The 24,103-nt window shown below is 41.9% G+C and overlaps 1 protein-coding gene across 1 annotated transcript; it reads left to right on the forward strand.

The window, feature by feature from the left end:
• Positions 1 to 272: 272 nt before the first annotated feature.
• LOC114028521 (E3 ubiquitin-protein ligase RNF186-like) lies at positions 273 to 2,926 on the forward strand. Its single transcript, XM_027842791.1, has one exon. It carries the CDS (start codon positions 897 to 899, stop codon positions 1,824 to 1,826), a length of 930 nt encoding a protein of 309 aa, XP_027698592.1. The 5' UTR covers positions 273 to 896; the 3' UTR covers positions 1,827 to 2,926.
• The last annotated feature ends 21,177 nt before the right edge of the window (positions 2,927 to 24,103 follow it).

Raw genomic sequence — 24,103 nt, forward strand, 5'->3', positions numbered from 1 at the left:
TTTACAAATAGTATCTCATTTTATCCTTACAACAACCCTGGGAAGTAGGTGCTATTATTATTGGGAAGTCCTGGGTTCAAACCCTCCTTCAAATTTTGTTCAGTTGTTTCAGATCTATGTAACGCTTTGTGATCCCATTTGGGATTTTCTTGGTAAAGATACTGGAGTGATTTGCAATTTCTTTCTCTAGCTTATTTTACAGATGAGGAAACTGAGGCAAACAGGGTGAAATGACTTGCCCAGGGTCACACAGCCAATAAGTTTCTGAAGCAAGATTTGAACTCAGGAAGAGAAGTGTTCCTGATTCCAGGAGTTCTATCCTCTATGGAGCCACCTGGCTGCCCCCTCTTTCAGATATACACAGGCTTTATAACATCCTCTTTCTTAGTCTCAGTTTCCTCATTTGGAAAAGGGTCATAACATTATCTGTAGTACCTACCTCACAGAGTTGCTGTGAGGTTCAAATGAAATAATATATGTAAAGAACTTTACAAGCATTAAAAATGCTATATAAATGACATTTACTTTATTCTCCTCTTCAGAATGCTGAGAGGTTCAGAGATGTGGAACTAGAAGGGATTGTAGGGGTCATTTAGCCTAATCCTCTCATTTTACACATGTGAAAACTGAATTTCAGAAAAGGACCCAGTCCCCAGCTCTGCTCCTCAAAACTGGAGAAACAATGAATTCTAAGAGTTCCGGTCCCTTATGCCAAACCTGATGTCCTCAGGACTCAGGACACCCGAACCCAAATCCTTCAGGTGATGCTTAATCCCCACTGATACCCCCAGGAAGGAGAACTGGCCCCCTGCATATGAGATCAGATTCCCTATCAGACCGGGGCCTGGGCCCTATCGAGCATTAACAAAGTCTCCCGGCCTCTGGGTTACTGATTAATGATGAATTTTAACAACAACAATAACAACAACCACAACCGTGTGCTGGTACCAGTAACAGCACAACAGGGATTGGAACCCAAAGGCAGGCTCAGGCACGTGATAAGGGAAAAGCAGCAGATAAAAAGCCCTGCCCATCTTTATCGAGCGCTACCGAACCAAGCTGCAGTCCGTGCAATGTCTGGAATGGAGGAGACGCAGGGCGGACTTTCGGAGGGAGCAGAAACAGGTTTACCAGACTTGGCAGCATGCCCCGTGGTCTGTGCCCATGCCCCAGAGCAGACAGGAATGCTCCAGACTAAATCCCTGGGAGCATTCCCTGCTGAAACAGAGGCGCAGGAGTCCCCCAGTTCTGCTGACAGAGACTTGGAGTGCCTGGTGTGCTGCCACCGATACAGCTGTGACCGGCTGCCCAAAGTGCTAACCTGCCAGCACATCTTCTGTGCCGTGTGCCTGAAGCTCCTTCTGACCATCCGAGAGGACTCGTGGATGGTCATCTGCCCCCTGTGCCGGACGGCTACCTCTGTCCCAGGGGGGCTGATCTGCAACCTTCGGGACCAGGCGGAGGTCTTGGGGGGGCTGACGGCTCTCGGTCCTGAGGTACAGCTCTCTCCCCAGCAGCTAGCTCAGCCCACGAGAAGAGGGGTGGTCATCGTGTTGGATGGGGACACTGAGGACTCGGTCAGTGCCAATCGAGCAGCCGCCCGGAGACTGGCTGTCCTCCTGGGGCTGCTGGTGCTTCTCATCTTCCTCATCCTCCCTTTTGTCTACCCTGGCATGATTCGGTGGGTCTTGGTCTTCATCATGTGCCTGGCACTGCTGCTTTCTTCCATGTTCTGTTGCCTACCAGGCAGCAGAGGCTGCTGTAGCCCCGCTAAAACCCTCCTGTCCGCACAGCAGAAACACAGCCACGTGGCTTCCATTGCCTGACAGGTCCCCGCTGGGGAAAAGGGCCAATGGAAAGATTCCCAAGAGGAAAAGACTCCTTCCAGCCAGAGACTTCTGTATTTCGCAAGGAACAGGAAGCAGTGGAGGTCCCCTCTGATACGATGAACTAGCTGTTGTCTCCCTCAGGCACCAAACATTCTGGGCCTCATTGGATTCAAACACTGCAAGGGTGTCTGGTTCCATGGGCGTGTGTTTGGAAGGTGAGGTGGAACCCAGCTGCTCTGGCCTTTGTTTACCAATACCAGAGGCCTCCGGGTCCGACTTCTAGGCTTTAGATGAGACCTGCTCAGGGTGGAGATGGGAGCTTACAGATGAAGAGGAAGAGGACCCTGGGGATATTGCTGTGTTTGCTTTGTTTACTTTTTACCTTGAACTGAAACAATTATTATTAGGTGGGTTTCTCAGGCTATCTCTGTAAAATGAAAGGGTTGGTCATCATCAATTCCAATAAACTTTGTTCTGATGTTCCTCATTCTAAGGCCCCTTCCAACTATAACATTTTGTGTTTTAAGGCTCCTACCTCTGATGTTCCATGATCTAAGACCCTTCCCAGCTCTAACATTCTATGTTCTAAGGGCCCTCCCAGCTCTTACACTTCATATTTTAAGAGCTCTGGAGTTCTGCATTCTAGGGTCCCTTACAGTTCGGACATCCTATGAGTCTATGATTCTGTGATTCCTACCCAGGGAAGAATTGATTCATGGGCTTCAGGGCATTAGGATCCCCAATTAAGCTTTGTCATAAAGATAAGAAGAGTCATAAATACAACAGTTCTTCCCACCAACCTCCACCCCTTTCCAACCACTGTTTCTCTGGAAAGTTTTCATTTAATGTGTCACTTGGGTGAAGGCCAGGTTCAGATGAAGGTCCTTCTAGGCCTTAGACCCCTCTCTGTTTCACAAGTCTATTGGTTGTTGCCTTTTTCATAAGTGTATTGATTTCTCTGAGTAGATAGATGATCAAAACTATCTTATGTGTCTCTATTTATTCAAGAAGAGACCTTTGTTACAGGTTTTTAGCAAATGCCCTCCAAAAAAAACAAACCTTTACTCCCCCCGCCCCACCAAAAAAAAAAAAAGGGCTTGCACAGTCAAAACATTTTCCTTCGGCCTTCAGCACAGTGGGCCTGCTGGGCATATTGGATAATGAGGCCATCTAGAAAGTCTGAGGCACTTTTTTTTTTCCCTGTCATCATCTCCAAGTCAGAACAACTCTCAAAGGAGCAGACATGTTGGAAGGCTCTCAGCCAACTTTAATGGGCATCTTTAAATCTTTTAATGTTTGGGATGTCTGGATGCCTAGCCAAAGGAACTTGGAAAATGGAGAAAATAAGATTTTTGGCATTTGACCATTGATTCCTCTTGGGAAGAAATGAAAAGCAGTTACTGGAGCTAGATAAGTCTCCTGCCTGCTCCCAAGATAACTCTGTATTTCTGTAAAAATGAGGGACTTGGACCATATAAGCCCTCCCAGCTCTGACATCCTGTGTTCTAAGGGCCCTCCCAGCTCTGACATCCTGTGTTCTAAGGGCCCTCCCAGCTCTGACATTCTGTGTTCTAAGGGCCCTCCCAGCTCTGACATTCTGGGTTCTAAGGGCCCTCCTAGCTCTGACATTCTGGGTTCTAAGGCTCCTCCCAGCTCTTACATTCTCTGTTCTAAGGGCCCTCCCAGCTCTGACATTGTGTGTCCAATGACCCTCCCAGATCTGACATCCTGTGTTCTATGCTTCTGTGATTTCCATCTGGAACACAACTGAATTTTCTTAGAGAAATAAAATGGTGGCCCCAGGCCTGCAAGCAAATGGTTGATTGTACTGTACCTAGACCAGATCCATAAAACTAGAGTTCCCTGTGCCTTAATGATTACCATCCTTTACCCTATCAGTTGATATTTGTGGAGTCATGTCCCATGGGGGCTCAGCTCTGTGCTAGGCAAATGCTCCAGTCTATGGGTGCTCCTTCAGGGCATCTTTGATGGGAGAACTCAGGGATATGCCTCACTCAAGAAACAAATGAACAAACCAATTCTCTCTGAATGTTCAGAATTTGGTATTTCCTTTTTCAAAAATGTTCTTCACCTCACTATCCTTTAAAAATTATATATAATGTATATAATTTTGTATATAGAAACATATATTTATATAAAATATGTTCTATATGTATGTGTATGTTTGTAGTTATTTCTTCTTCTGCTCCCAGCACTGAAGTCATGGATTAGAAGGCTCTGGGGCAATCCATGTGTTGGACTTTCCAGTCACTTGGGATGCTCGCTATTGGTAATGCCTTGGGAAGAAAGGCATGTGGAAGAAAAAAGAGAATGTGCATAGAAGGAAAACCCCAGGTCCCAAGACCTGGGCTTGAGTTTCAGCTCTGCCACAAACTCAGTGTGAGTTTCGGCAGTTCACTTCCTTCTCTCGGTTGTTTCTTCTGTAAAATTGTTGGGAGGGGAGGGAGGAACATGAGATTAGACCCCCCTACACTACATAGATGGTCTCTGAGGCCTCATTTAGACAGGTTGGTGGCACAGTACATAGAGTACTGAGCCAAGAGTCAGGAAAACATGAGTTCAAATCTGTCTCAGGTATTTACTAGCTGTGTGCCCCATGGCAATTCTATTTGCCTCAGTTTCTGTAAAATGGGAATAGTAGTAACAGGATTGTTGTGAGGATCAAATGAGATAATAATTGCAAAAGCATTTAGCACTGTCCCTGGTACATAGTAGGTGCTTAATAAATGCTTGTTCCCTTCCTTTTCCCTTCATTCAGCATTGAGTCAATGTGTATATTTAACTGTCATGTGAATCTAAGGATGCATTTTTAAAATAGGTATTTGAGGTTTATCTCTGTGAAACCTATGTATAAACCATTATGCGTTTATTAGCATCTTGGGCCCAATGTGCTTTATGGGGGGGAGGGGCAGGGGTGCAACTGGGGTCAAGTGACTTGCCGTGGGTCACACAGATAGTCTGTATCTAAGGCCAGATTTGAACTCAGGTCCTCCTGACTCCAGGGCCAGCATTCTATCCACTGCACCACCGAGCTCCCCCAACCAATGTGTTTTTTATGCATGATCTGGAAAAGATTGATTCTCACCCAATACCCCTAGTAAATTCAGATAATTGTTTTGTATTTTCAGGCTTCCGTTGGTCCTAGGTTGTTCATGGTTGGCTGTGTGACTCCCTCATTCTTATCTTCCAGCTAGCCCCTTCCAGCACCCCCATCCTGCCCCAACTTTTAGTCTTCTGCTTCTCTAACCAAATGGAAAGGCACAGGTTTTAGGCATAGGAAATTCACCCAGCTAGGTTTGAGTCCTTACTCTGCCACTAATTCACTCCATGACCTCAGGCAAGATACAAAACCTCTCTGGGCTTCAGTTTTGCCATTGGTAAAATGAGTCAACTAAGTGATCTCCGAGGTCCACTTCTGATTATTTAAGACTATGCAGCAAGCACCCTAGAGTGCCCGAGCACACCACTCAAGAATTACTGCAAGAGACCAAGAAAGGCAGTACAGGGCGGACGTTATAAAGAAGTCTCCTGAAGTAGTTCCATGTATTTAAAGTCAACACTATTTGAAGTTATAATTATGTAAAATATGATCACTGGCTCCAGGCCAATGGAAATATGCAGCACAGACCCAAATAATGCAACCAATAGAGGAGTGTATTATTCACACCTATCAGGACCTAGAAAATGCGCTAGACTTGGAGACATAAAGCCTGGCTAACTGTGTGCCTTTGAGTAAATCACTGCTCTTCTCTCTATGTTTAACTTAGCTCTTCCGTAAAATGTTGGGGTTGGACTAGATGGTCTTTTAAAGCCTCTCCCAACTCTGACATCCTGTGTCCTAAGGGCCCTCCCAGCCCAGACAGTTCATGTTCTAAAGGCAACCCCCCTTCCCAGCCCTGACATTCTGTGTTCTGAGGCCCCTCCCAGCCCTGATATTCTGTGTTCTAAGACCTCTTCCAGCTCTGACATTCTATGTCCAAGAGCCCTCCCAGTTCTAAAACTTCATGATTGTTTGTAAAGTCTGACATATTTGGAGCCTCATGCCTATCTTGAGACCTAGAGAAAAAGAAAGAAGGAATGCAAAGCCTGGGGTGGATGCATGCTTGCTGTATGGTATGGTGGTCTAAGCCACCGGGTCTAGTCTCAAGGTTGTGTGACCTTAGACAAGTCATTAAACTTCTCTGGGCCTCACTTCCACCTATAAAATGGACATAATTCTCCCTTCCGCGCTATCCTTATCAACCTGTTGCTAAGGATCAAATGAGATCCTTTTGTGAAAGTGCTTAGAAATTAACAGCAAATGTCCTTGCTCCCTCTCTAACTAGCAGCACCCCCTCCCATCTCCTGTTGACTTGCTTGGGTGGGGGCTCAGATACTTCACATGGCCAGCCCCACCCCCTACAGCCCCGCCAGCCCTGACCAGCCTCTAGATCCTGATGCCATAGAGGCCACCTGTCCCTTGGAGTGCTCCTCCAGGGACAGAGGGCATCAGCCGCAGCTGCTTTCCCTTTGAAGAAAATAAGGAGGCAGACAATGCGTGGAAAGTGAGTGTGTATAAATAAGCCATATAATCAACCTGAGCTCTTATTTGAGGAGGAGAACCCCCACTTTGACCCCCATGGGTGTGGAGCTGAATCAGGACCCCTCAATGTACCCTCTGGAGGCCTACAGAGTTTCCTGCCACTGGATTGGCTGAGCACCTGGGGATCATGGCCTTAGGAGGAGAAGGCAGCTGTCACCATGAGACATAATTTAGGATGTTCTAGAAAGCTCTCTACTTGGAAAATATCTTCTCCAAGGGCATGCCCCGGTGGCATGAAACCCCACCATTAGAGTTTTGTTCCTTGTAAGGGTTAAGGCACTATCTCCAGTCCAATTCGAAAGCTCTTCTGAGGCAAACACTGGCTAAAAAGAGGTTTTAATGGGAGGAGGAGCAGGTAACGTCAATTATAAAGGATTATGAACAGAACTCTGCTCAATGCTGGAAAGTCCACAAAGCTCAGGAAAGGCAGGTTCTCTGCCCTCACAGAACTTAAGGTGCACTAAAGAACTAAGTCACAAAACGGATGACTCTTACAGAATATTAATAATAGGTACATTGGAAAGCAGTGCAACAAAACCCTATGTGAGGCCTAGGGTGAAAGTCATTACCAAATGAAGGGGCTGCCATTTGCTTACCTCCAAGGACCCTTTCCGGTCTTTCTAGAGCAATGGATGAGTACAAAAACGGAGGGAGAGCATCCCACAAATAGCGAGAAAGGTGAGTATGGGGAAGGGTTCGAGGCACTCAGGGGGCAATGAGTGGTCAGTCCTTTCTGGCTATGGAATCATTGTTGTGAGGGGGGCTGGGGATGGGGCATCGTGAGTGTCAAGGCCTGAGAGGCCAAGGAAGCAGGAGGGCATTAGGTCCTTTGAGTAGTGGACATAGGGAGATTGAAAAAGATTGAAAAGGAAAAGGGAAGGTACTAGAATACTGAGGTCACCAGGCTAGGAATCAGGAATCCCAGGCTCTAGGCCCAGCTCTACCATTAACTAGTGCACTGAGAAAGATATGTTACCCTCTGGGCCTTAGTTCATATAAAATAAAGAAGATAAGCTTGGCGTCAGAGTTCTTCTGGGCTTAACATTCCGTACTCAAAAGTTCCTTCCAGTTCTATGTCTCAAGGTCTCTTCCAGCTAGAACATGTTTTGTTCTATGATCTGTATTTGGTGCTACCATTCTCACTTAGAACATTCACACTTCTAAGTCTCTTCTAGGTCTCATAGTCCATGTTCTTAAGGTCCCTTTCAGTGCTCATATTCTGTGTTTTAAGGTCCTTTCCAGCTCTAAAATTCTATGGTCTCCTGACCTTCCCAACTCTGACATTGTGTTCTAAGGGCCCTCCCAGCTCTGACATCCTGTGTTCTTAAGGTCCCTTTCAGTGCTCATCTTCTATGTTCTAGGGTCTCTTCCAGTTCTATCATTCTATGTTCTAAAAGTCAGATCTGACTTTCCGTGTTCTAAGGGCCCTCCCAGCTCTGACATTGTGTTCTAAGGGCCCTCCCAGCTCTGACATCCTGCGTTCTAAGAAACATACCATCTCTGACATTCCATGTTCTTAAGGTCCCTTTCAGTGCTCGTATTCTGTCTTTTAAGGTCCTTTCCAGCTCTAAAATTCTATGGTCTCCTGACCTTCCCAACTCTGACATTGTGTTCTAAGGGCCCTCCCAGCTCTGACATCCTGTGTTCTAAGAACCTTCCCTGTTCTGATATTCAGTGTTCTATGCTTTCAGGGCTAACCCTCCATGTTCTAAGCTCCCTTCCAGCTCTAATATTCTGTTCTAAGGTATTTTTCCAGCTCTGATATTCTGTGATTCTGTATGAATTTGATGGTCCGAGGGTCCCTTTCAGTTTTTGACAAATATGAGATTCTGTTCCTGACAATTTTGAGGTCTCAGCCTTCCTAAGGCTGCTCTAAAAGGATCATCCCAGGAAGAAGCTCTCCTTTCTCCCACAATAGCAGCCTACAGGATGCTATACATGCCAGACCCCAGACTCCAAGGCTCCAAGTCAGGATGGGATGACCTTGCCCCAGGCAGGCACAGGATATCCTAGGAATATAAATAATAGCTTCTCAAATGCTTCTAAACAGCTTGTTCCCAGAAGCTGGTTAACTTCCTCCGTGTCCACCACCAACATCGTTTACTTTATGAATTTGTTGAGCTAGTCCTTCACTGTGCACAGGAAAACTTCAGCCCCAGAGCCCTGAATCTGGATCCTAGTTGGGGGGCTGTAAGAGGCCTCCGGGGCTAGCAGTCCAGTCCAGTTCCCTTATATTCCAGGTTAGAGAGCGGAGTCCCAGAGAAGTTAAGTGATCTGCCTAAGGCCCCACACGTATGAAGTGCCCCTGGCTCCGGAGTCCATGTTATTCCCATTGTTCCACACTCTGAAGAAATGAATTCGGATCTTGAGTCTGCTATTTACTCCTTTCACACGGTCCCTCCCTTTGGGGCTCAGTTTCCCTCTCTGCAAAATGAAGGTGGTAGATGAGGTGACCTTGAAGATCTCTTCCAGCTGTCAATCCTCTGATCACCAATTCTCAATCAGCAACAATGATCCAGTGTGACCAACCACTCTATGTATAGGCAAGCAAGGGGGCCAAAGAGTTCTAGCTTATGCCCCATGAAATGGAGCTTAATGGCCCCATGAAGTAATGCCTCATACTTGCTCTAGGCTGTTTATACAACAGCCAAGGGGACTTCTTCAGACTGTGCGAGAAACATTTAGTTCTCTCTTTGAGGTAAAACAGCCTGGGGCAGTTCAGTGAATGTCAGGAGCCATTCTCACAAAACCCTGGAAGGGGAAACCAGGAAAGTAGGTCATCTTCCTCATCACCTTGTTCCTAAGGTTAATTGAGTACCTTCCCAAGACGAGTTCAAAGCACCATGACGTCAGAGATGCTTCTGACAGACCCGGGAGGCAGGACAGAAATCACTCTCCCTGTTTTAGAGACAAGGAAGGAAAGCCCAGAGAGGTCTTTGGTTTCACCCAAGGTCAATCAATGGCTGAGCAGGAACCAGGACTCCCAGCTTTTCGGTAGCTGCTCAGAATGTGGGGCCTCTCTGAGACCAATACAATACTTCTCACATTCCCCTTCTTCCCATACTCTCCGGGTTGATCAAGACAACCTGCTGCCTCTTCTCTGAAAAGGAGGTTCTATTTCCCGACTCCATGCTTTTATCTAGGCTGTTCTCCTCAGGTCCTCTGCCAAAGCAGCTCAGCAACTGCTCTGCCTTGTATCACCTTAGTTGCCCAGGGCACTGAAAGGTTAGGTGATGTGTCCACAGTCATACAGCAGGTATGTGTCAGAAGCAATACTCAAAATGACCTCAAGGCCAGCCTTCCACCCACTATACTGCTGTTTCTATTTTGTAATAAGTATAATAATAACAGCTAGCATTTTGCAAGTAATTCCATTTTCCTTCAGCACCTTTGCTTGGTTTCTCCTCTGGAACATTATGCCCTCAGGTGCCACCTTCCCCACCCCACCCCATTTTCTTTTTTTAAATTTATTTTATTTCCAGTTCAAGGAACAAAGCAAGCATTTCCATAACACAGTACAATTAAAAAGATGATTGCACATGAAAGTATATATCTAATATGTACAACTTGCTATTCCCTCCAAATATACCACAGTTTATCATGCAAATTTCTTTTTTCCCCCTTTTTTTCTTCCCTCCTCCACCCCCCCCCTTTCCAACTTCCTTTTGTGTATTTTCTCCCCTTCCTCCTCCTATTAGATTGTAAGCTCCTTCAGGCCAGAGACTATCTTTCTTTTTTCATATTTGCATCCCCAGTGCTTAGTACAGTGTTAGGTATTTAATAAATGTTTAGTGAATTGAATTGAATAGAAACAATTATATAGAGCTTTAAAGTTTACAAATTATTAACAATCATTCTTGACAAATTATCTCATTTTATCCTCACAATAACCCTGAGAGGCAAGTGCTGTTATTATCTCCATTTCACAGTTGAGCAAATTGAGGCAGAAAGAGGTTAAGTGACTTGCTCAAGGTCACATGTGACTAAAGTTGGATCTGAACTCGGGGCTTCCTTGTACAGTATCTGGAATTTGCTTATCACTCCTCTGTTGTATCCCCCAGGCAGAAGGTAAGCTGCTTGAGAGTAGATATTATTTCATTTTGGTTTTGTCTTTGTTTCATTTCCACAACTGTCTTGCTTGCTCGTATTTTTATCCCCAATGCTTAATACAGTTCCTGCCACATAGTAAGCACTTAATAAATGCTTTATCATTCATTCATTCATTCATTCCCAGTTGTGGTTCAATCATGTCCGACTAATACTGACCTCATTTGGGGTTTTCTTAGCAAACATACTGGAGTGGTTTGCCATTTCCTTCTCCAGCTTATTTTACAGATGAGGAAACAAAGACAAACAGGGTTAAGTGACTTGCCCAGGATCACACAGCTAGTAAATGCCTGAGGCCAGATTTGAACTCAAGCAGAATCTTTATGATTCCATGCCCAGAGCTCTATGCACTATGGTGCCACCTAGCTGCCCTTCATTCCCAGTACCCAGCACTTAAATTCATCTTTGTTGGACCAAAATCAGTGATATAGTAGAAAAAGCCAGAAAGCCTGAGTTCTAGACTTAAACTGTACCTTCAGCTGTATGGTCTTGGATAAGTCAATTACTTCCTCTAAATGTTTCCTCAATTGAAAAATGAGAGGACTGGATCAGATTCCTAAAATCCCTTCCAGCTTTAACATTCCCTGTTCTAAGGTTCCTCCCTATTTTGATATGTTTTCTGAGTCTGCTTGGCTTTAGGCAAAACTGTAAAGTAGATGAAATTTTTCTTCCCCCTCAGCACCCCATCCCACCAGGCGCCCAGCCCCGGTGCTCCCTGCTCATGCAGGCAGAGCGTGTCTCTGCCATGCTCACTCTGCTGAACCTCACCATGTACAGCTGATAGACCAATTCATCCCAAGGACACCATGGGATTCAGTGGGCTGGGCTTCCAGTTCACCTCACCCCCTCCAGAAAGCCAGCCCAACCTTGGAGGTGGCCTCATTCAGGTCAGCTCTGCTCCCATCAGGTCAGAGAGGAAGCTTCACCCCTCCATTGGATTCCTCCCAAATAACAAACAACTGTTGTTCAATTCAGACCTTCCCTATTAGGGGTCATTCAGGTAGCATCTTGGATGTGCCTTAATTATCAAGAAATGACTTACTAAGGAAAACAAGATGGGAGGAGGAAGCTGGAATATTTAACCTGCTAAGAGGAATAAATTGCACTGGAAAAGCACCTGTTTATATACAAATAGTTGACATCTAATTAAAAAATACATTTCTACTCCTTAAAGCAGGTCACTGAAGACCCTGTACTCAACCATAGTCTATTTCCTATTACCTCATATATTAAAAGTATACCTTAAACATACCTTCAAATATGGAGACAGGTCTCAGCTCAATAGGAGGATAGAGGGGGTGCTTGGTCTCTGACTGTTTGATTTCTGTGCCCTCCCTTACACCAGTTGATTAAGTTGGTAAGTCAAATGATGATATATTATACTAACTGCAAAAATTAGGCTGCATCTGTCAACTTTATGAAGAATAATGAACAAATTTCTCCGTGATTGAATTAGAAGGGATCAATGAATGGTCTGTGATGAATGGTTGCACCCTAAAAATGGTCCCTAAAAAGTTGAGCTCACCAACTCTGAAGGAGTCCAGCTTTGTGGCTCATGACCTCTGGGCCTATGCCAGAGGGCAGCAGGAGATTTGGGGGACTTCACTGTCTCCTAGTTCTTCTATTGCTTCTCCTCAGTGCCCTTTACTGGATCTGCAGCCAGGAGATCTGTCCAGGACCTTCTTCTCTTCTCCCTTTATACCACTTCCCTTGGTGATCTCATTAACTTCCACAGACTTAACTATCATCTCTATGCTGGCGATTCTCAAATCAACCTATCCTGCCCTAATCTCTCTGCTGACTTCCAATCTCTCATCTCCAGCCAAATTCCTTTCAGACATCTCAGACTGGATGTCCAGTAAGCATCTTAAACTCAACATGTCCAAAACTGAACCCATGATCTTTCCCCTGAACTCTCCCTCTTCCTCCAATCCCCCTTACTTTTGAGGACATCACTGTCCTACTCTCCCAGGCTTGAAACCCAGGTGTCATTCTCAACTCCTTCCTCACTCCCCTCCCCATATCTAATCTGTCACCATGTTCTGCCAATTTCATCTTCATCACATGCACCTCCTTCTCTCTTCTGACATCGCCACCACTGAGTACAGGCCCTCATCCCCTCGGGTCTGGACTACTACAATGGCCTGCAGAGGGGTCTGCCTGCTTCAAGTCTCTCCCCAATCCAATCCATCCTCCATTCAGCCACTGAAGTGATTTTCCTAAAGCACAAGTGCAACCATGTCACCTCTTACTCAATAAACTCCAGGGGCTTCTTATCGGCTCCAGGATCAAAGGGGAAATCCTCTGTTTGGTGTTCAAACCCCTTTTTAACCTAAGTCCTCCCCCTTCCTTTCCAGTCTTCTCACACCTAACACGATACTCTTGGATCCAGTAACACTGGCCTGCTTGTAGTTCCAACCAAGAAGTTACTCCACCTCTCAGCTTCTGGCCTGCTCTCCATGCCTGGGACACTCTTCTCCCTCATCTCTGCCTCCCTCAAGTCCCAGCTAAAACACTATCTTCTACAGGAAGCCTCTTAATTCTAGTGCCTTCCCTCCATTAATTATTTCCTATTATCCTGTGCACAGTTTGCTTGTACACGTCTTCATGTTGTCTCCCCCATTAGACTGTGAACCCCTCAAAGGCAGGTGCTCTTTTACCTCTTTTTGTATCCCCAGTGCTTAGCTCGGTGCCTGACACATAGTAGGCGCTTAATAAATGTTTATTGACAAGTTCTTCCCTTCCTCCCCATTCTCCCTATCATCTATGGCATATTAGCAGAAGAGCTACTCACCCAATAGGAGACAAGAAAATTCACAGCACAATTAAAGGAGCAGAGACACCCTCTCCAAATAGACACATGTTCTAGGCCAGAAGCAGCTTCTGGCTGAGAACCCTTGGCAGCAAAGAAGAGAGCCAACATGCTTCAAAGGAAAGTTGGCAACTGAGAGTTGAGCTGTAAAGAGGACTCCACAAGGAAGAAAAAACCATCAAGACCTTGTAGTCCTAGAATCCTGAGTTACCTCGGCCACATGTAGGGAGACATGTATGTGACTCACTATCATTGTCTACTGCTCCCACTGACATTTATTAAATTTTGATTTTAAAGGACATGGGTTTGAATCCTGGGCATCTCTAGGCCTCGATTTTCTCATCGGTAAAATGTTGAGATTATATTGGAGGATGTCTAAGGTCCTTTCCAGCTATAAATCCTACAATACTGTGGGAGAGGGGTTTTAACATTTTCCAATAAGCTGTGGGCAGCCCTATCTCCCTGTGAGAGGCCTTGAAATGAGGGAGGCCCTTTAATGAATGCAGCATGAAATGTGGAGTGTTAAGAAAGCCCCATGCGAGGGGCAGCTAGGTGGCTCGGTGGATAGAGCACCTGCCTTGAAGTCAGGAGTACCTGAGTTCAAATCCGACCTCAGACCAAACACTTGACACTTACTAGCTGTGTGACCCTGGGCAAGTCATTTAACCCCAACTGCCTAAAAAAAAAAAAAAGCCCCATGTGAAGACAAATAGAATCACAGAACTAATGAAAAGTTTGAATGATACACTATCATGGAATCATGGAATCTCTGATTTGGGGGAGGAGGAGGAATATTTTGTAGCTTCAGTTCTTACTGTGAAATTAGAACAAATGATGGTGCTGTGAGCTAATTGTGTCTATGGCTGACTGTTAAGGAAAGCTCACTGGTGAGGGGATCATGAGCAGACACACACACTACTGGAACTTGGTGGCAGTAACCCAAAGCTGGGGGAAAAAACTTGTTAGCACCTGAAACTGTCCAAAAATCTAAGGGGTGGGGGCAGGGCGCAAGTAATTATTTCCCTATTTGAAGATGAATTTCATTATGTAAGCTCATGTTTATAGAGAGATACAAGTTTTACCACAAGTATTTATTAAGCAGCTACTTATTATGTAGAAAGTCTTTGTGCTTGGTGCCAGGGATACCCAGGCAAAATTTAAAACAGAGGAGGTACAACATTTACAGAAATAAGTAAAAACAAATAATTTGAGGGGGAAGAGAGTATTGTACTAACAGTTAGGGGGATTAGTAAAGGCTTCCTATAAGCTACAGAACTCAAGTAGGGCATTGAAGAAGCTCAGAATTCTAAGAGGTAAAAGGGGAGAAAAGAATATATTCCAGGTGCACAGGATAACCCATACAAAAGCACGCAAGTGGGAAACAAAACATGCCGAGCTCGGAGAACTGCAAATAGGCCAGTTTGGCTGGAATGGAGAGCGTATAAATGTGAAATAAGAGTTGAAAGTTAAGAGACCTGATGGCCTCAGCATGCAAATTAAAGCATATTTTCTTTCTTTCTTTTCCTCTTTCTTTCTTTCTTTCTGTTTTGGATGTGGCTATAATGTGGAAATTTGTTTTGCATGACTATTCATATTTGTAATAGATTTTGTTTTTCTTGCATTCTCAAAGGGTGAGGGAGGGAGAGAGAGAGGGAGAGAATTTGGAATAAAAAAAATTTTTTTGAAGTCCTTGTGCTTAAAAAAAGAAAGAAAGAAAGTTAATCAGGATCTAGACTGTGAAGGACTTTAAATACCAAGGCAGGGAATTTGTATTTTATCTTGGGAACAATAGGAATTATTGAAGGTTATAGAGCAGAGAACTAATAGCGTCAGAACTCTGCTTTAGGAATGTTACTTAGCACTGCAGGTAGTGACCCTTAGACGTAGGCAATTCAAGTATTATTGAATTGTATACATGGGAAAAACTGAGACTCAGAAGGATTAAGTGATCTGTCTGAGGTTCCAAAGTAAGTGTCAATACCGGAACTTGAACCCAGGTCCTTTGATCCTACACCAATGTTCTTTCCCCTATGCTAACTCTTGGTCAAGCATAGATTAGATAATCACTTGTTGGGCTTATGCAGAGGATTGAAAGGATTGGACTAGCTGACCTCTTGTGGTCTTTCTGAAAAGAGAGCAATTTCCTAGATTCCATGATTCTATGATAGTTTATCATTTAAACTTTTCATTAGTTCTATGATTTTGTTTGTCTTCACATGGGGCCTTCTTAACACTCCACATTTCATGCTGCATTCATTAAAGGGCCTCCCTCATTTCAAGGCTTCTCACAGGGAGACGAGGCTGCCCACAGCTTATTGGAAAATGTTAAAACCCTTGCTCCAGGATTTATAGCTGAAAAGGACCTCTGAGATCCTCTAGTATAATCTCTACACTTTACAGATGAGAAAGTCAAGGCCTAAGATGCTCAGAATTCAAACCCAGATTCTTTAAAATCAAAATTTAATAGGTTTTCCACTACACAACGCTTAGCACAATAAGCTTGTTACATGGTAAGCTATTAATGCTTATTCATTCATAGGCTTCTCTTTCTTCTTAATTAAAGAGCAGAGAAAAGCCTCATTCGTAGCTGTAAAGTCACCCAGTGTGGTCTATTTCTAATATAGTAGATCCCTGAAGACCTTCTACAATACGTTGGTAGTCTCCTTCAACATTATAGAAGCCAGGAACAGGGAGTACAATTTATAACAAGTAAACAACAGGCAATAGTCAATTAGAAATCTGCAGTTAAGAAGTCCATTCATTAAAAGAAAGTCCCCATACATACCAAAGGATTTTTAGAAGCACTTTTTGTAGTAACCAAGAACTGGAAATCAAGGAGATGCCCATCAACTGGGGAATGGCTAGACAAATTGTGGTACATGAATGTAATAGATATTACTGTTCTGTAAGAAATGGAGTGTGTGAGGAATACAGAGGAGTACGGGAAGAACTATATTAACTGATGTAGAGTAAAGTAAGCAGAGCCAAGAAACACAATATGTGCAGTGACTCCAACAATGTAAATGGGAAGAATCTCTACAAGACGATCTAAAATGAAGGTTGCATCAAGAATAAAGAGATATCAGAAGACACCTCCAACCTATCCCCTTTGTGGAGGTGAGAGGTTCACAGATGTCACATATTGCACGTTTCCAGACTTTTTCAACTTAACAATCAATTGTGCTGACTTTTTTTCTCTTCAAAACATACTATTTGTCACATTGTAGCAATTGGGGAAGTGGGAAGAGGAGAGATACATGAGATACTACGGTGATATAAGAAACAGAAAATATCAATCAAAACTTTTTAAAAAAGAAAATGAAGGTTACAAAATGACAAAGAATATGTGTGTGAGAAGACATCTCCACTCCATCCCCTATACCTCTGCAGAGGTTGGAGGTCTATAGTTGAAGAACAGTGCATAGATTTTCAGATTTTTTTTAACGTATTGATTGATGTTGCTGACTTTTTCTCTTTTCTTCTTCTTTTTTAAAGCTTGTTTATACAGGATGACACCCCAGAAGGGGGAAAGGAAGGGATACAGGTGGAAATGTAGGTGATGTAAAAACAAAGTATATCAATAAGAATTTTTTTTCTTTTAAAGAAATCTATGGTCATATTCTCTCTGAGGACAGTCATTAAATGAACCAGTGAGGGAATCAAGACTTACTTCTGCTCTGTCATTGCTCCCACCTCCTCCAGGTGACCAAAGAAAAACCATTTAACTGCTCTGTCTTGTTGTTGGGTGGAGTTATTATTTCTCTAAGAGCCATTCCACTCAACTTGGTAGTTTAGTATGGCATTGAATAAGTAAATTAATTTAGGTAATATTGTCATTTTTATTATATTGACTCATCCTACCAATAAACAATTACTCTTTCTTCAATTATTTAGGCCTGTTGTATTTATCTAGTTCTTGTGGGCATCTTGGTAGGTAGACTCCCAGGGATTTTATACATTCTGTAGTTATTTTATGCAGAATTTCTCTTTCTATCTCTTCCCAACAGAGAGCTACACCTAAAAAGAACTTCATCAGGATTTTATTAAGAGAAAAAAAGACCTCCAGGAAACAGGAGTTGTGACTTATACCTTTGACCACCCGCGTCTTCCACCCATGTGCTGCAATACCTTCGTACTTTAAATCTGAGTCTACTCTCCCCGGCGACCTTGTATGTTCAAGAGGAGACTGTGTCCCCAGTTTGGGGAGGGGGAAAATCATAGAATCATAGAACTGGAGTTGGAAGGGACATCAGAAGGCATCTAGTCCAACCCCTTCATTTATAAATAGGGAAACAAGCCCAGGGAGGTCTTGACTTCTCCAAGGTCACATATGTAGTCAGTGAAAGAGACAGAATTTGAACATATATCTTCCTGACTTCAAGTCCAGCACTCTGCATTGTGATGTCTAGATTCTAGAACCAGTGCTCTTTCCGCTGTACCACACTCACTTAACTATTCTTAATATATGATCTTAGTAAATACCCTTTGTAAAAGCTAACCAAGTCTAGCTAACTACCAATGGGAAGCAGACTGATGGGGGCTCATTATCAACAGTACTAGAAACCCCTCCCCTTAGGGTTACTTGAGCAGAATCCTGAAAGAGTAATAGCATTTAGCTGTACTCCGGGGACCCTAACCTATGAATGTGACCACCCAATTGAGACAGCATTCCATAGGGCCTGCCACATAAATATAATCAAGAAATTACCTTCTGGGTCCAGCTGTCACAGGAAGTGACAAAATTGCATTGTGACCAGTTTGCTTGGAAGACAGTTTGTAGTTCTTAACAAGAACTAGAGGTATACTGGACTTCTAATGAAGAGACCTGGGTTGGAACCCCAACTTGGCTGCCTGTGTAAGTAAGCTATGTTTCTTGGGGTGAATCACTTTCACTCTCTGGTCTTCAGTTGGTTCCACAAATACTCTTCATCTTATCATCTAGGCCTAACTTCCAATTCGTTTGAGGAAGGTATTTGGGGTAAAGGGAATGATCCATACTCTAACTTTGCAGAGGTTGGGAAGAAGGTAGACCAGGATGGATTAAAGATGAGACCCTGGTGATGGTGGCCAAAGGGCCAGGCAAAGAAGAGAGGTCATGGTTCAGGCCATCCCAGTGCAGGTGAGGCTCCTGACTACTGCAGGAATCTAGAACTTTGTCATTGCCCTAGTTTGAGCATGGCTGAATGTTAGCTATTATTATAACTACCCAATAAATCTTTCTCCCCACATCCAATACTATGTGTCTCTAGGCAAATTACTGAACCTCTCTGATCTTCATTTCTGCTGACTGAGAGCAAGTGAATGTTTTTAAATTTCCCACAGCGTCTTCAGTGGAAAGTGGAAAACCAGTACCCAAAATTATGATCCTAGTAGGAAGGTCTATCTAGGGCATAGTGGCATCAGCCCCTGAGAACCTAATGGAGACGCCAACAAATAAGGGAAGCAAGGGCTAGGAGAGAGAGCAAAAAACTAATGCTCATCCTTCAAGGCAGAAGATTTTCTAATGGGCCTCATCCAAAGGCAGAGCCAGAGGACAAAGGCCAGGTATTCAGTGGAAACCAGAGCTGGGAGCCCAGGCTAAAGCCCTGCTTTCTGGGTAGGAGGTAAATATACTCAGAGGGAGAATAGGGGGCCTAGGTAAGGAAACGCTTCTTCAGATATAGGCACTAGACTGTTCCTTCTTGAAGGGAACAGCTCTCCAGAAAGAAGATGCCTGCTCTTTCCTTTTAAAACAAACACCCTAGGAGGTAATGGAGAGAGAGCATCAGACTGGGATCCAAGAGACCTAGGTTCTGAAACTCCTAGCTCTGTCACTAGCTAGCAATGTGACCTCTTTAAAACTCAGATTCTTCTCAGCACCAGCATAGTTCCTGGCATGGAGAAAGTGCTAAACAGGTACTTGATGACATGTGAAAGAATGTTCCAAAACACTAGGAATAATAAGAGAAATGCAGATCAAAGTAACTCTGAGGTTTCACCTCATACCCAACAAATGGACAAAGAAGACAAAAGACAGGAATAGTCAGTGTTGGAGGTGTTACAGAAAGACAGACACTAATGCATTGTTGGTAGACCGGTGAACGAGTACAAATCTGGAAAGCAATTTAGAATTATGCAAATTATGCAAATAAATAAAATGTCCATACCTTTTGACTCAGAGATTCCACTGCTAGGCAAATACTCCAAGGAAGTCACTGACAAAAAGAAAGGCTCCAAATAGACCAAAATATTTATAACAATACTTTTTGTGGTAGTTTCTGGAAACAAACCATGGACTAAGGAATGGCTAAACAAATGGTGGTGCATGAATATAATGGAATATTAGGGCACTGTAAGAAAACAACACACATAATTAATACAGAGCATCAAGAAAAGACTTACAGGAACTCATGCAGAGTGAAGTTAGTAGAGCCGAGAAAACAATATGCAAAATGACAACAATATAAGTGGAAAGCACAACCAACACAAAATATAGAAAATGAATGTTGTAAAATTATAAAGAACAATCATGACCCCGGAGAAGACATGTGAGGAGTCTCCTCCCCAGCTCCTTTGAAGAGGTGTTCACGAGTATGGAACATTGAATATAAAGACATACTTGTTCAATGTATTAATCAGTTTTCATGATTTTTCCTTCTTTGTCTTTTTATTTTTAAAAAATTCTTTATTTTGTGATATACTTTATGTATTTCAATAAATACTTACTAATTACATGTAAAAAAATTTTAACATTCAGTTCTTAAAATTTTGAGTTCCAAATTCTCTAACTTCTTTCAGCCCCTCCCCCATCTCTTAAGAAGGCAAGCAATATACTAATTACACATGTGAGATCACACAAAACATATTTCCATATTAGCCATATTGCAGAAGAAAACACACACATACAAGCAAGAAATATAAAGAAAGTTTAAAAATATCCTTTAATCTGCACTCAGAGATCATCAGTTCTCTCTGGAGGTGGATAGCATTTTTCATCATGGGTCCTTTAGAATTGTCTTAGATTGTTGTCTTGATCAGAATAACTAAATCTTTCACAGTTGATCATCTTTATTGTAATATTGCTGTTACTGTGTACAATGTTGTCCTTGTTCTACTCACATACATATAACTTCCCAGGTTTTTCTGAAGGCATCTTGCTCATCGTTTCTTATACTACAATAGTATTCCATCACAAATCATAAACCACAATTTGTTCAGCCATTGCCTAATTGATGGGCATCCCCTCAATTTCCAATTATTTGCTACCAAATTGATTGGTATTACTAAGTCAGAATATGCACAGTTTTATAACCGTTTGGGTATAGTTCCAAGTTGTTCTCCAGAATAGTTAGACTAGTTCACAATTCCACTGCATTAGTGTCCTAATTTTCCACGTCCCCTCTAGCATTTGTCATTTTCCTTTTGTGTCGTGTTAGCTAATCTGATAGGTGGTATCTCAGAGTTGTTTTAATTTTCATTTCTGTAATCAATAATGATTTAGAGCACTTTTTTGTGTGACTATTGATAGCTTTTATTTCTTTTTACAAAAACTGACTCTTCTTTGACCATTCATCAATTGGGAAATGGCTTGTATTTTTATAAGTTTGGCTCAGTTCCCCAAATATTTGAGAAATTAGGCCTTTGTCAGAGAAATTTGCTGCAAATTTTCCCCCAGTCTCCTATTTTCCTTCTAATTTTGGCTGCATTAGGTTTGTTTGTGTAAAACCTTTTAAATTTAATGTAATCAAAATTATGCATTTTATCTCTATCTCTCTGCCTTTTGTTTGGTCATAAAGTCTTCCCTTAACCGTAGATCTGATGGTGCATTTTTCCATGTTCTCTTAATTTACTTATGATATCAATCTTTATGCCTAAATCATTGATCCATTTTGACCTTATCTTGATATATGGTGTGAGATGTTGGTCTATGCCTAGTTTCTGCCAAACTGATTTCCAGTTTTCCTAGCAATTTTTGTCAAATGGTGAGTTCTTACCCCAAAAGCTTGGATCTTTGGGTTTATCAAACAATAGATTGCTATGGTCACTTAATACTGTGTATTATGTACCTAATCTATTCCACTGATCCACCTCTTTATTTCTTAGCCAGTACCAGATTGTTTTCATGATTACCACTTTGTAATATAGTTTGAAATCTGGTACCATTAAGCTACCTTCTTTCACATTTTTTTCATTGATTCCCTTGATATTCTTGACCTTTTGTTCTTCCAGATGAATTTTATTATTTTTTTCTAGCTCTATAAAGTAACTCTTTGGTAGTTCAAGTGGTAAAGCGTGGAATAAGTAAATTATCTTAGGTAGAATTGTCATTTTTATTATATGGCTCTACCTACACATGTGCAATTAATATTTTTCTAATTGTTTAGACTTGACTTTATTTTTTGTGAAAAGTGTTTTATAACTATGCTCATATAGTTCCTGGTTTGTCTTGGCAGTTAGTCAGTACTTTATATTGTCTGCAATTATTTTAAATGTATTTTCTCTTTCTATCTCTTCCTGCTGGGTTTTACTGGTAGTATATAGAAATGCTAATGATTTATGTGGGCTTATTTTATATTGTTCAACTTTGCTAAAGTTTGCTAACTCAGCTTTTTTAGTTGATTCTCTAGGGTTTTCTAAGTTGACAATCATATCATCTGCAAAGCATGATAGTTTTGTTTCCTCATTGCCTATTTTTATTTCTTCAATTTTTTCTTGTCTCATTGCTATGGCTAGACTTTCTAATACAATATTGAATAGTGATGATAATGGACATCATTGCTTCACTCCTTGATCTTATTAGGATGGTTTCAATTTTATCCCCACTATGGATAATATTTGCTCTTGGTTTTAGATAGATACTATTTATCATTTTAAGAAAGGTTATATTTATTCTTATGCTTCCTAGTATTTTTTAGTAGAAATGGGTGTTGTATTTTGTCAAAAGTTTTTTTCTGCCTTTATTGATATGATCATATGATTTTCATTGTTTTTGTTATTGATATGGTCAGTTATGCTTATAGTTTTCTTAATATTGAACCGGCTTTGCATTCCTAGTATAAATCCCATGTGGTCATGGTATATGATCTTTGTGATATATTATTGTAATCTCCTTGCTAGTTTTTTATTTATATTTTTTTGCATTGATATTCATTGAGGAAATTGGTCTATAGTTTTATTTCTCTGTTTTTGCTCTCCCTGTTTTAAGGTATCAAAACCATATTTGGGTCATAAGAGGAATTTAGTAGGACTTCTTCTTTACCTATTTTTTTCAAATAGTTTATAATTGGTATTCTTTAAATGTTTGGTAAAATTCACTTGTAAATCCATCTGTTTTTCTGGCAGGTTATTCCTGGCTGCAATTCTAGCTCTTTTGCCTTCTAGAATATCATGTTCCAAGCCCTCCACTTCTTTAATGTAGTAGCTGATAAATCATGTATGATTCTTACTATGGCTCCACAATATTTGAATGGTTTTTTTCTGGCTACTTGAAGTGTTTTCTCTCTGACCTAGGAGTTCTGGAATTTGGCTATAATATTCCCGGGAGTTTTCACTTTGAGATCTCATTGAGGTGTGATTGGTGAATTCTTTCAATTTCTGTTTTACCCTCTGGGTCTAGGATATCAGAGCATTCTTCCTGGATAATTTCTTTCTTTTTTTTTTTTTTTTTAGTGAGGCAATCGGGGTTAAGTGACTTGCCCAAAGTCACACAGCTAGTATGTGTCAAGTGTTTGGTCTGAGGCCGGATTTGAACTCAGGTCCTCCTGACTTCAGGGCTGGTGCTCTATCCACTGCGCCACCTAGATGCTCTGATAATTTCTTGAAATATGATGTCTAGGATCTTTTATTTATCATGGCTTTCAAGTAGTCTAATAATTCTATTATCTTCCCTCAATTAATTTTTCAAGTCAGTTATTTTTCTGATGATATGTTTCACATTTTTTTTTCTCTTTTTTCATTCTTTTGACTTTGGTTTATTGTTTCTTAATGTCTCACGGACTCATTATTTTCTACTTGTCCAATTCTAATTATTAAGGAATTATTTTCTTCAGTGAGCTTTTGTACCTCTTTTTTCATTTAGCCAATTCTGTTTTTTAAGGTCTTATTTTCTTCAACATTTTTTGTGCCTCTTTTACTAAGCTGTTAATTGTCTTTTTACAATTTTCTTTCCTCACTCTCATTTCTTTATCCAATTTTTCCTCTACCATTCTTATTTGATTATGAAAATCATTTTTAGTTCTTCCAGGATATCGTGTCAGGCTTATGTCCAATTCACTTTTTTTTTTCACTTTGAGGCTTTGCTTGTAACCGTTTTGACATCATTGTCTTCTTCTGAGTTTGTGTCTTGATCATCCCTGTCACCATAGTAGATTTTTATGGTCAGGTTTGTTTTTTTTTTAAATGTTCACTCATATTTCCAGCCTATTTCTTGACTTTGAACTTTATGTTAAAGTTGGGTTCTGTTTCTGGTGTGGGAGGTGGTAGGGGTACTGTTCCAAGCTTTAGGCTTTTTTCTTTTGAAACTTTTGGAAGTTTTCAGTATTTACAAGATGGTATGATCTAAGGAAAGGTGTGGTCACTGCTCTCCTGTTCTTTGCTTTGGCCCTTAGCCAGAAAAGGCTCTTGGTCCCTTGGGATTACAAGCTATACTGCTCCTCAGGACCCCTGTTCCCTCTTGACCAGAAGCGTTTCCCTCTGCCCTTGCACTGTGATCCAGAAGTGTGTACGGGCAATGGAGTTGCCAAACTGCATCCAGTCCTGAATTCCGTGCTAGCA

The sequence above is a fragment of the Vombatus ursinus genome, unplaced genomic scaffold (genome assembly GCF_900497805.2).
Source record: "Vombatus ursinus unplaced genomic scaffold, bare-nosed wombat genome assembly UNPS02014884.1, whole genome shotgun sequence".
Classification (NCBI taxonomy): Eukaryota; Metazoa; Chordata; class Mammalia; order Diprotodontia; family Vombatidae; genus Vombatus; species Vombatus ursinus.